The following is a 13,633-nucleotide window of genomic DNA, read 5'->3' as shown; positions in this document are numbered from 1 at the left end:
CAGCCACCTTATGATTTATCATCATTTAGTCACACGTGTCATCTTGATTATTTGATAATAATCTCCATTTTGAGGCACTGACTGTGTACTTTTTACTTGTCCACATAATGCCTCTTGAGTCAAACCAATTAGCTGTGAAGTAAAGCATGCCTTTAATGTCCCCGAGGGGGCACGCTGACAAGATAGCGATGCTGAATGGAGACAGGACAGGTTATTGATTGACTGTCACAGACGCAGAACTTAATAAATATATGTACATACCAGAGGGAGGCATAAAAAGTAAAAATCACACAACATACACTGTGGCTGTAATATACCTGTAATCTAAATTAACCTGTCGAAGGAATAGACAATTGATTTGTTGTCCGACTGACTGACTGTCAGCATTAGCTGTAAAGGAGTAAATCTTTAATATCCCTGGGAAGGCTTTACGGTGCAGCGAGGAATCAGGAAAACGGCTGACATAAAAATGGACTGTAAAATACTGACAAGTTAAATGAAGCCTCGTGCCGAAATACCGACTGGCTGATTTAGCGTCGTGCCGAACGGCCCACGGATACTCACGCTGGCAGCTGCCCCCGTTGGTCGGATCTCCGTAGAAGCCGGAGATGCAGCTCTCGCAGTGTCGGCCGGTTGTCAGGTCCTCGCACTTCTCACAGATGCTTTCGTTGACACACTGGCTGTGACCATTACACTGACAAGCTGCAAAAGAGTAAACAAACATACTGCATAAACATCACACCCCGAGACGAGAGGGGGGTACGATAAAGACAGAACATGAAGGAATGAGTAGATTATTCTGAGCAGAGAAATTTATGTAAATTTATGTAAAAAAACAAAACGCTGTTTGTTGTCCAGTGCTCGAGTGTCTCATAAGAGGCATCAGAGCAGCCAGAAGTCTCTTTAAAGCAGCATTTCAATCATTTTAGATGAGAAGATCACTATAGTTATTAAGCTAAGTGAGTAATTCCTTCAAATGCAAGTCCGCCTGTCTGTACCACATAATGAGGAACAATTATAAAGCAAAGTGACAATACAGAAACACATTTTCCCAAAATGCAACATAAACACATACTTTCTTTGGATGCCTATTGTCTGATAAATTCACATTTAGGTTTTTGTTACAACGCAGATTTAACAGACAACCATTTTTGTAATCCCCACAACATGTGTGTGTGAAATTAATTTGCATGAATGTCATTTAATGTCACATAACTAATATCTTAGATTACGTTCCTACCTGGGCAGTGAATGAAGGACCAGTTGTACTTTGATTCGCTCGGGCACATGCTGGCGTTGAGGGCTGGCTGAGGATTGGCGGGCAGACCAGGAAGGGTGGAAGGGGCCGGGACAGAGGTCTGGAAGGGCCCGCGGTAGGAACCCTCGATGCACTGACCTTTGCCCGTGTTACTGGGGTCAGTGCACCAACCGCAGCCCGGCTGATCCAGACACTGCCCGCACGTTCTGTATCCAGAACAGTTCTCCGCTGAAGTGAAACACAACGCAGCACCAGGTGATTAAAAAGGTATTTATATTTCTGAATTCTTTGACTGTAAAAAATAAAAACGGCTTTTAAAAATGATTCTGTGTTGGAAGGTACAAACAAAGCCATCAGTATTTCAACAATCAGAGCTCTGAATTCTCGTCATACCGGTACTCAGAAAATTGTGCTTATATGAGAATAAAACACTAGTCAGTAGCAGCAAGCGATAGCGTGATCATTTTTGAGTTAGCTTAAAATAAAGCTAAGACACTGGAACTGGAGGGAAATGGCTATAATATAATCTCCTCACACATTACAGGTTACATCATGTTAGCTCTCGACCTTTAGCAGGGTCGTGCCAGCTGGTTTCACCGGATTTCACTCTTTAAATCAAAGCTAGCCTCTTTGCTTTTAGCTTCAAAGTGGACAGCTGGATTGATCTTCACATCTATAGCCCGGCAAGAATGTGGTTGTCAAAAAATGTCAAACAGTTTCTTCAGAAAAACAATGTGTGTTCTATTCAAAAAAAAAAAAAATCTGGCTTAATTTCCACTTAATTTGGAAAGGAAGAGAGTTTCAAAAGCTATCTATAAGCTGGATAACCATTTAACATGTAATCATCATCAGTCAACATGGCACATGAATGTGTGCCTTTAATTTCCATCTCTCGCCCCATGAGCAGTTCATCCATCGATGGCTATAATAACTTGATTCACCTGCTAGGTTTCATAAAAGAAAATTGTTCTCTGCTGCAAAGACGAAATCCAAAAAGTACCAGGTTTCAAACTATCAAACCAGATTATCGATCCCCATCGCCATTCAGTGGAGGGCTACAATTTTATTTGTTCAGCTAAATGGAGGTTAACCCCCCCATTTAGCAGTCCAAAGTTGCTCTACTCTACAGACCAATAATCAACAAGCCTTTTTTGTAAATTTGGTGAAGATCTCCAGAGCAGCATATGCTTGAATGATTGAGTATATTAACTGCAGCTACAGTACTACATACACAGATTTCAGATTTATGCTTTATTTTTCGCCGGGTTTTCCTCGTTTCTTAAATTGCAACTAATGAATCGTGACTGAAGGGCTGGTAGTTATACATGTAGCTGCTTGCAGCTTCAGAGCTTTAAATGAAATGCTGCAACGGTTTCAAGTGTCGGGCTCTTCTTCTAGAGTGTTTTTGCTATGGCAGCAGCTGCAATTTGTTCAAAGTAGGAGAATGACTGGGCAGCCGGCATGAGCTGGCAACTCTTAAAAGTAAACATTTTACGTGCAATCAATGGGATTTTAAATGAGAGACGCAGAGATCAAGGAGATCAGTGATGCACCGCTGATCGGAATCCAAAACATTTACGAATTGCAGCAGCAAAGACGACGGTAAGGGTGCCCAATTTTACTGCTCCCTACATTTAGAGTCACTCTCCCCCAGCAGTGATAAATAAGGAAATAAACTTTAAAATGTTACACTCTCTTCTTCTAACTCATCTACGCATTGAACCATTTCTTTTGTCTTAAGATTATTTGTTTGCCACTTTATGATTTTATGACTGATTAAAAAAATAATAATAAATCTGTCAAATCAGACAGGAAATATGGGAAACACCAGGCAATTTGCACCCATATGGCACGCTCAATAACCACCCGAAAATTTCACTAAAGTTTTTGTTCCCCATGTTCACCAACATGCTGTGCTCTGACTAAAACATAAATTAGTCATTAAGTGGAGCAATTAGATGAAACTCCTTTACTCCCCTTGAAATTCAATTCATTACATATTTCATTCTAAGAAATAACTCTGTTAAATAAAGTATTACTAAAAGGAGATTAAGAATTTAAACTGTGAAGGGCTACATTAAACGGCTAAAGGTTTTAAAACTTGGTTTTAGCCTCAATCCCACTTTAATGTGGTTAGTTGGTTTCTCATCTTGATTGTTTGGTCATGAAATGACCCTCAGGCCAAAACTGCTTGCCAGAAGTCCTTGGGCAAAAAAGGGAGGAACAGTGAAACTATTGAGGAGCTATACTTTTATAACATGTAGGCAGATGAAATGAAATCGAATTGCAATAACGGGAAAATGATCTCTTACGTGGACAAGTGTTCATGGTGTACCACTCCATACACTGGCCAAAGGGGAAGGAGGCTACATAGGCGTTGGAGTCGACGCACTGCTTCATGTTGCTGCACCACATGCACTCTGAGCTGCTGCTGCTGGTGCATTCGCTGCAGGTGGTTCTCATGGCGCAGGGTGTCCGGCACTGCTTGGCACTGTGGTTGGCTGTAAAATGCAACAAACTCTTTTAGCACAGATGCCTCTGTGGGACATCAGCCTCTGCTGAACTCCAGGGCATTATAAAGCAGCAGCTATAAGTCTCTTAAGCTCATTTTAAAGGGTGAGAAATGAACACAAGTGAATTTTAAAAGGTGTCATTGTTACAGCAAGAGGTATAATGAGCCTCATAGCTATTCACAAATCCATTTAGGCCTCCATCTGCCTTTTGTGTACCCAGTATCAGCCTAATGACAGCCTCATCAGGCAGACATGAGGCATCTGCAACAAAAATGAGCATCAGGCATGACAATCTACTTGTGCAGCCTCAACAAGAACGGACAGAAAGGTTACAGAGGAAAAAAAACCCTTTCTCTTCAGCTAGTTCTTAGACATGGCATTACTCATGCATGCAACTTCTTTTTTCTGTTATGTAAAAATACATGTGCATTAAAAGACTTTAAAATATAAACATAGTGAGCTCACCTGGTCGTTCGCACAGGCTGCCATTCACCGGGCTTATGCAGGTTTGAGCTTTCAGTCCGGTGGCTGCCGGCTCGGCCAGGTAGCCGCAAAACCCGGCGTCGCTTGGCTCACCCGGCAGCCATTGCAGGGTGGTGTTGGTGAACGGCGACATGTCCTCCCAGCACCAGTAGGACACGTTGATTTTCCTGAGCCCTACCCACGGCGTCACAGTGGCCTTGTACTGTAAACACCAAACCAAAGGAGGATTTCACACGATGGCTCTTTGCTCTGATCGAATTTGGTAACAGATTGCTGCCAGATTTTTCTGGAAAACATCTCAAACTTAAGCGTCAGTTACACTTATGCTGAAGATTAAATCAGTTTACCTAAATCAATTCCAAAACACATGTTTTTACTACAACACAAAGAGAAAATGTCAGTGCAGCTTTTCATTCATTCTGACGTGCAACACACTGCACCAGGCGCAGTGGCAATAAAGGCAGCTTTACCTCAGTTGACTTGAGAAGCTCCGTTATCCAACTCATCTCTAATCAATGGTTTTAATATTGCAATAGTAGCAAACAAAAAGACTTTTCTCTCTCTCGCAGGCATGAGAGGGATAACTGTACCTTTGAGATCGAATACAATCGCCATTTCTCGGATTGATTAAACCTGCCTGGAAACCGTTGGAACTACTGAACTGGATGTACACCATCAATACAACAAGGGAGCCTGTTCTCAAATCTCTGCACCCGTATCATTGAAAACCAATGTTATTCCAGAGCGGTTAAGCTTCCATTATTCTCTACCCTTAAGCACAAAGATTACCGAAAAGCAACCACCAGAACAAATTTAGACCAGCAGGGGAAATCTACACGATTTCATTAGAATGGATGAAAGACACTTCTTTAATTCCAGCCTGACTTTGTGATTTAGACCCCTTTTGTCTTATTTAGCTTCAGCATTAGATTTGCCGTGTGGTGGCTGCAAGGCACTTTGCAGGATCGCTTTTTTTGCATGGGTGGCCTAAGTTAAAGGAGGCAGTATTTGCATTTGGTATGTAATTAGAAACTACAAAGAGCTATATTACTTTTTTCTTTTCTTTTTTTGTAGGGACTTTCCTGATATTACAAAATACTTTTTGTATTATCTACACATCTTCTTCTCGTCTATTTATGAATGAACTGATTGATTTCTTAATGGTTTAATGTGCAAAATGTAATAAAATCATTTCATGTCAAACATTTCAAAATAAGGGGAAAAAAAAATCAGATAATTCTACTATTGGAGAAGATAAAACTTCTGTTAAATCTTCTGCTTAACTTGGTAAGATGCACAAATTTTTACAAACCTAAGGAAGTTTAACCCCAACTAACTTAAAAACTGAATTCAGACTTTACAACCCGATACCCAACAGTGCGTCCGGTCCATCCTCCGTCCATATCTGCGGATACGTGAACAGAATAAAGACGGCAGCTTGCGATGGTTGATTGATCGCAGGGATAGATTTTTGTGCATGTGCTCTAATGGAGCGAGTAAGAGATGTCTGAGCTCTGAGGAAGAGATCTGTTAATGGGAGATTTGTTTCACACTTAATGGTTCAAAAATCTCTCACACACACACACACACACACACACACACACACACCAACCAGAGCTCATTCAGATTAAGAAGGAAAAGAGAGGATTTCAAAAGCTACTGAAAAGACAGCCAAGGGCAAAAACTAGAGAAAGGGCACAAGAGTCCATTTATGCTCATCAATCAGAGAAAAACATGAGAAATAAAAATCTTTCTTACAGTGGACTTCAGATGTGCTGGTCTTTTGAACCCGTGTGTAACTTATTGATTTAGTCTTCTAATGTGTCCACATCCGCTTACTTCAACAAGACTGTATATCAAGGAAGGCTCTTTGTAGACGACATCATTAGTTGTCTAAGTAGTGTATCATTCTTCAGTTATTGCCTGATTTGATCTTTTTGCTGTAATTATCCATTTTTATCTCCGGCACTCTCAGCGCATCTCAAGTCTTATCGGTATCTTTCTCTCTGCTAGTCTGATGACCCAATTTCCCCAAGGAGAATATCACATTTTCTCTAATCCGATAATTAATATCCTGGCTTGTTCCCCCTCCAATCGCCCCCTTCTCCTTACCACCACGCTCATTATCTGCAGCTCCTTCAGGACAAAGTCCACCTTCTTTTGTGTGGTCAGAGAGGCCAGGACGGCGTTGTGGTTCCTGCAGGTCAGCTTGGCGTTATCGTACGAGTCCTTGGTCGTGATGAATTTCAGACAAGAGTTGCCCACCAGGTGCCAGCTTTCACCACACACGTTCTCTGCAGGGGAGAGAGTAAACGTCAATACTTCTGATATGCAATATGCAAGCTGACTGTATATCTACTGGAAAAACTGGCCACCTTCAGTTTATGCATGTCAGAAGCAGTACAGGTATTATAATAAAATACAGAACTTTTTAAAAAGCAGTTGTCTCCGTCTTGTAGACATGCAAAGTTTCAAACACGTCCATCAATGCCTCATCAGGTAACTTGTAAACTAAAACCAAGAATATTTCTGCTGTGTTTTTAATTCTATTCTTTGTTCGTTTTCCAAGTTCACAACTGATTTTGTAAAATTTGTAATTTTTCTTCACAAATCTATTTTTTTATTTTAGTTAAAAATGTTTTAATTTCCAGTTTAGTTTCAGTTGGCTGTAATATTTTTAGTCTATATTTCTGTCATTCACCAAAACAGAGCTTTCATCACTGTGTAGCATGTGGCTAATTATTTTTAATAGATTTCAGAGGGGGCAGCACGGTGGCTCGGTGGTTAGCACTGTTGCCTCTCAGAAAGAAGTTCAATTCCAACATCAGGCCAGGGTCTTTCTGTTAGTGGGGATTCATAGGTAACTCTAAATTGCCCATAGGTGTGAATGGTTGTCTGTCTCTGTGTGTCAGCCCTGTGATAGACTGGCGACCTGTCCAGGGTGTACCCTGGCTCTCGCGTAGGAGTGACTTTCCTTCTGACAGACTTTATCTGATATATGAACAGTTAACTTGGGTTTGATAACTAGAGAGATAAAATTGGTGAATATCTGTTCAGCACTTCCTGCTTATCTGTGCTGTGTATCAATATTTGACTATTTAAATTCTGTTATCAGTTTTGCACCTCTAGATTTCAGAAACTAAGTATGATTCGTGTTGCCTTTTGCCTGTGTGTGTGTGTGTGTGTGTGTGTGTGTGTGTGTGTGTGTGTGTGTGTGTGTGTGTGTGTGTGTTGTCGTAATCTTTTCAAATTAAAACTGCTTTATTTCTTCCAAGCATCCCTGTTACCTGGCAGCGAGATGCACTCTTGGTTGCGAGAATCCCACTGACAGTTTTGGTCCACAGCACAGCTCTTGCAGCTTGTTTTCTTGTTGCACACGTACGACGGGTTGTCCTTGGGGCAAACTTCATACTCTGCTATGGCCCCCTGAGAAAAGAAACCCGAAAACAACAGACATCAACACTTTGGACTCTAAACTGCAAAACAATTACATTTCATGATGCGTAAATGATATTCATTCAGATGAAACAAAAAACAACAAAACAAAAAGAAAGGAAACATTTTTTATTAGTCACGCAGAATAAAGGGGAACAGATATATGAGGACCAGACAGATCTTTTCAAATTCGTTCAAAAAGATTTAAACTTCAGATGCGCTGGAAAAAAAAAAAAAAAAAAAAATCAAAGTCTTCTTTTTCCTACAACACAGCTATTTGAATTTAAATATTCGATTATTTAATAACTGAAGTCAGAGATATTGAGACTCATTTCTCACATATTGTGCAGATAAGAGTGCTGAAAGAGACATTTGAACTGTGCGAGTCTGCCGGCGGCTAACAGAGGAGTAATCTGATCATAGATTGACAAACCAGATCCAGCAAACATGAAAATGTTTCATTAGTTGTCACACAAAGCACTGAATTCTGCTCAAGTCTATCCATTTAGTAGACATGGCTGATTATTTTAGTAATAGTATATTTGCTTGCACAGAAAGCCCGAGTCCTTTTTTCTTATTAAACAAGAATTTTATCTTAGAAACGTTTCTTCTTTCTTCCCCCCACATTACTTACATAAAACAATCCACTTACATGTTATATAAACCTTTAAATTAGCCTACATCTTACTGCTCGGGTCGCTAATGAAACACATTATATTATGTTATAAATATGGACTCACGACAAACTGTAAAAACCATTACTCGACATACCTGCTTCAATAAAAAGGAAGAAAATATTAATGTTGACCTTCTTATTATGAATAAATACATTGTGGTAATCATACAATGAAAGAACGGATGAAACGTTTTTACTTGTAGAAGCTGAGATACCACCGCAGCACATATCAGCATCACCATTTGATGAAAACACATTTTTGGGCTCCGCGAGTGCTGGGTTGAACTAAGTGCCTTAATTCCATATTGACAGTGACAGCATCACACAGCTGCTGTGAACCTCTTGTTCCACCTCACTCCAAAGATGTTCCATTGGACTGAGATCTGATGACTGCGGAGGCCGCTTGAGTACACTGGATTGAGATCATTTCAGGTTTGTGACATGGTGTGATACCCTGCTGGAAGCAGCCATCAGATGATGAGAACACTGTAGTCATAAAAGGACCACATCGTGTGCACATGATTATAATCAGAAACCATACTCTGGTAAGGCTTTGGCATCCACACAATATTCACTTGCTATGAATGAACCTAAAGCGTGCCAAGAAAATATCAACAACACCATTACGCCACACCACCGTGGTTTTAACGACTGGTTATTTGAGTTACTGTTGCGGTCCTATCAGATCGAAGCAGTGTGGCCTCTGTTCTCTGACCTCAGGCATCAACAAGGTATTTTTGCCCAAACTGCTGCTCACTGGATCTTTTACATACAAACATGCCATTCAAAGTTCCTCAAATCACTCAAACACACTCACACGCTTATGCTCACTTTGAATTTCTGCAGGTCATTTTGATCATGTCTAAAATGCCTAAATGCATTGAGTAGCTTGCAGTTATATTGGCAGACTAAGATATTTGCATTACCTAGCAGCTGAACAGGTGCAGTGAGTGTACATTATAACAGAGCTGCAAGATGGAAAGGTGTGTGTAGGGTGCTACTGACCATCACAGAAAATCCCCAAAAAGGTTCGTTTGCACGCATACATGGAGCGTCCTATTCTGGAGCATTGTTGCATGGCAGTGAGTGTAGACTCAAAAAAGTAATTTGCCATTAATATAATGTAAGCACTCAGATTCTAGGGGTCAGGGTTATTTTGATTTCTTTTAAGGACACATGGGCTGGACTGAGACAGGCTGTATTTTTCCCTCTGATGTGTGTTTTAAGATGAAATAACCTTTGGAGAAAAATGGAAAAGGTTTGTGTAGTCCATTGAAAGCAACAAAAAGTTGCCAAAATTAGTGAAGCTGCACTGGAATTGGCTCCAGGAAACTATTGTGTCTGAGCATTCATTATTCTGTGCTTCAAAGAGCCTCTGACTGCTCGAGATCATAACAACACTACCTATTCATGTATTACAATAAGTTGCAAAATTGCACTCGGCTTGCGTGGCAACAAAATGTTAGTTGGCAATGTTTGCTGAAGTGAATACACATCCACGCATGTAAACATCAGATTGTGAAGTTCTGCAGCTTGCAGAAAAACCACTGGTGTCCAACAAAACCATTACTTTGTGTGTTTAATGTCCAACAAAGGGTTTTTTCTCCCCCAAGCAATGAGGTGACTGCAGGCAGTAAGCCCAGCAGGCCCCTTCTCTACAACCTGATATATCCTGCTTTCTGGATCCTCCCAGGCTTATAAGAAGCACCTCTTCAGCTCCTATATGTAACACAGTTAGAGGCGATGTCCCCAAATGCTCTGGGCAGGGTGGAGAGCAAGTTTTCTTACCGATGCAGAGGTGCAGTTACTTCCAAGAGACACGCATTGGCTCGAACACCACTGGCAGCCGTTGGTGTTGGCAGTGCAGCTGTAACAGTCGGTATACTGGTCACATCTCTCAGCATCACCGTCTGCAAAATGTAGAACAGGGTGCACCTTTTTTTTTTTTAATTTATAAGAACAGAGACAGAAATCTTCCAGTCAGTTCAAAAGTCAAAGCAACCAGTAACTCTGTTTCTGCCATTAACCACAGCTCAGTCAAAACATTTGCCGTCTCTTTCGGGGTATCCAGTGTTGACTGCCAGATCGCATCCCTTGTATTTAATGTGCCGGAAAGAGATGCCATGGAGCGGTTTCCATCTGCCAGCACTGCTGTAGAAGCAAGACCGGAAAATAAGACAGCCGTGCCGAGGAGAAAGACTGATGTTTCTGGGTTTTCCTCTTTGTGTGACAACTGACAAACAAACGGAAGACAACTCTCAACAGGAACCAGAGAGAGAAGGCTGGACTGTCCTTCGTGATTACCTCACTGACACGCACGCTCACATGTAAGAAATTGTGTGTGGGTGCATCAGTGTCACGAGTGTTAGCGTTGGGGGATGTTTATAATTAGAAATCAAAATGTAATAAAACCTCAATGCAATTAAAAACCAAACAAACACATTTGCACATCACACAAAATGTAAACAAAAACAGAATCCAGGATTTTATTTGGTAGAGAAAACAGAAACCATAATGAGTGTTGAAATTGGGAAAATGTACTACTATATTAGCTAATTTTGAGCAGCAATACATCTTTAAAAAGTTGGAACGGAGGCAAAAAAAAAAAAAAAAAAAGACTGGTAAAAAGTAAAAGTAAAAAAGTAAGTGGTCCTAAAATGAAACAGCCGGTGGGACATTTTGCAACTAATTAATTGAATTAGCACCAGGTCAATTCCTGTTTTTACTGCCAGAGTTTCTCAGAAGGTGGGCAGAGGTTCTCCAATTAGCAAAAAACTGTCAACAACAATCAGAATGTTCTCAACATAAGATGGTGAAGTCCTTGAATATCTCATCATCTACATAGTATGCTTGCACTAGTGCACCAGTGGCCAGTCGTGCTCCTGTATGCATTTCCCCCAGCGGAAATAATATCTCCAGTTCTAGAGAGAGTGTGTCGACAGCAGCTCTCTCTGATTCTAGTGGCCCCTTGATGGATGTGGATATAATGAGTCTTTTAGCACCAAGGCCTTGGCAGTTTCATCTCTGAAGAGACCTCCTCTCTCAGGTGGGAGGAGAAGTGGTTCATCCGCGCCCGGATCTGGCGCCTTCATGCTTACCTGCTGAGAGGTCTAATGTGATAGATAAGCAAGCATAGTAGCAACAATCTAGGGCCTCAACCAGACCTTCAAGCAATGGTGCTAGGACCGGCGCAATCCTCCATTCCAGTGGTCTATTCTGGATATTTTGACATTGCTGCAGGAGATTCAGCAATATCTGCTCATCTTATTGGTTTTGATTGGGTTGCACATCTCCTTGTCATAAGTTTTTGTAAAAGGGTTTGCCGCCCGAGACCCGTGGTTAGGTTCAGTGTCCCTGCATGGGTCTTTGGTGCTGGAGCCCCCTTGTAGACCCCTTTGAACCCACCGAGTCCATGTATACAAAATTTCTTTCATATAAGACTGCACTGGTTCTCCCATTGGCTTCTGAAAAGCGAGTAGGTGACCTTCACGCTCTGTCTGTGCATCCCTCCTGCACACAGTTCTCTCCTGATGGCCTCAGGGTCGTATTGTACCCGAATGCGGCATGTTTACCCAAGGTCATTCCTGCATCTTATAGCTCAATGGAATTTGAGCATCTGAGCTTTTGCTCCTCTTCTTTTGCATCTAAGAAGCAGAAGAGGATGCACGTGTGCTATGTACAAACATTAAGAGCACTCAGAATGTGCTTTTATGAGACCAGTTGTCTGCTTCGCTAATCCGACTACAGGTAGACCCCCCTGTTTAAACAGAGGCTGCCCCACTGGATTATAGAAGCTATCTCACTGGCATACAGCACCAAGGATCCCGCTTTGTCCCGCTTCTTTGTGCTGGGTCTACTGCACACTGGTGATGCTGGTGGTCCGACTCCAGTTTGATGGCTGCTCTATGGGGTGCATATATATGTTCCATACTTATGTGTTGCACCTCATTCCTCTCCTTCAGGGAACAGAAGTTATAGGTATAACTGTTTGTTTCTGGATGATGCATGAGGGCCATATTTTCCACATTCCAAAACTTACCACACATACACAAACACGCACAAGCACACACAGAGGAAAACACCCAGGTGACATATTTTTTCGCTCATTTTCCCTCTTTGATGTGAGGAACTGTGTTGGCAGCCCATGACAAACAAGCCGTTTCTGGCAGCGTATGCATCTCATCGGACATCAGTGAAGCGAATGCAGATGAGTTCTGCACACACTGAAGGAAAGCATCGAGAACCCCAAATTATCTTGGATTAGCTTCACGTGTCACGTCCGTGCGGCATTTCAATGCAACTGCAGCGTCACCTACATGATCTCGTGTTGCAGGAGGGCTGCTGCTGCTGTTCAGTGCCGATAACGTCGCTTTCCCAAGGCAGACAGGCCTCCTGGGTGGCGTTCCACACGCAGTGAATTCCTGGCCAGGCCTGGCTGCAGGACGTCGGGCTGGAAAAGGCCGAGCAGCTGGGCGAGGTGTACGTGAGGACATCGCGGAGCAGTAGACTGTTAAAGCCACCGAACACGTACATAACGCTGCAGGAGAACACAAGAAAAGAATTAGAGGACTACAGGTGAAATAGATGTTAGGAGGGAAGGGATTCAGGAAGTAAGACAAGTGAATTTCCTCCCTACTATTTTGCCCAATTTCAACCCTTTTTGCACACTCTAAGTGATCCTCCTCTTCTCTGGGCTTCAACCTGCCAAGTCTGCTAAATCCCCAACAAGCGCTCTCTTCCTGTGCAGATGGACCTGACAGGACCCCCTACTGTGCACGTGTTAGAGTGCATTTTGATGATGGGTCCAGGTCGTTTCTGAAGATGTTTCTCCACTGGCCTATGTTCAGCTACTGGGATTACTCTGCGAGCGTGGGCCTAAGCGTACGCATGCTCTCAGACTCATCCACCAATTACCCATTCACAGGCTGCCCGGCCGGGTAGATGGGTAATTTGCACAAGTCTGATCAAAAGCCACCCCCACTCCACTGGATCGTGGAGGGCACACTTCAAACTGCACGCTGAGGACATCCTGCTGAGTGCCTAGATCGGGAGGAGGAGAACATGGTAGTCTTGCAGGGGACTACATCAGTTAACCACTTTCTTTTCTTCTCATTTAAAAGATGTGAGTCATTGTAGAGAAAAAGTCTTACGGATAGTGAAAGCGTGTGTTTTCCCTCCCAATCATTTTCTTTCAAAAATATTATGAAAACTGTTTTTTAACAGAGAATTTAAAGAAACTGAGATAGCAAGACACAGTTCAAAGGAAAG

The 13,633-nt window shown here is 42.1% G+C and overlaps 1 protein-coding gene across 4 annotated transcripts in view; it reads right to left on the bottom strand.

The window, feature by feature from the left end:
- atrn (attractin) overlaps positions 1-13,633 on the bottom strand; it is a 129,129-nt gene that overhangs the window by 82,708 nt on the left and 32,788 nt on the right. For all 4 annotated transcript variants that reach the window (XM_086275470.1, XM_086275468.1, XM_086275471.1 and 1 more), the window contains exons 12-19: positions 12,682-12,902; positions 10,154-10,275; positions 7,542-7,680; positions 6,367-6,548; positions 4,237-4,456; positions 3,571-3,759; positions 1,241-1,486; positions 565-702 (exon numbers count right to left, since the gene is read on the bottom strand). In XM_086275470.1, the coding sequence (XP_086131596.1) occupies positions 565-702; positions 1,241-1,486; positions 3,571-3,759; positions 4,237-4,456; positions 6,367-6,548; positions 7,542-7,680; positions 10,154-10,275; positions 12,682-12,902 (1,457 nt within the window). The remainder of the gene's footprint in view (positions 1-564; positions 703-1,240; positions 1,487-3,570; positions 3,760-4,236; positions 4,457-6,366; positions 6,549-7,541; positions 7,681-10,153; positions 10,276-12,681; positions 12,903-13,633) is intronic.

Source organism: Aulonocara sp. 'chitande type north' Nkhata Bay, linkage group LG19 (genome assembly GCF_057382095.1).
Source record: "Aulonocara sp. 'chitande type north' Nkhata Bay isolate Kocher_YH1m ecotype deep benthic linkage group LG19, A_spYH_male_GT1.1, whole genome shotgun sequence".
NCBI lineage: Eukaryota > Metazoa > Chordata > Actinopteri > Cichliformes > Cichlidae > Aulonocara > Aulonocara sp. 'chitande type north' Nkhata Bay.
The sequence above is the reverse complement of the archived record's forward strand: the minus strand, read 5'-3'. Positions and strand labels throughout refer to the sequence as shown.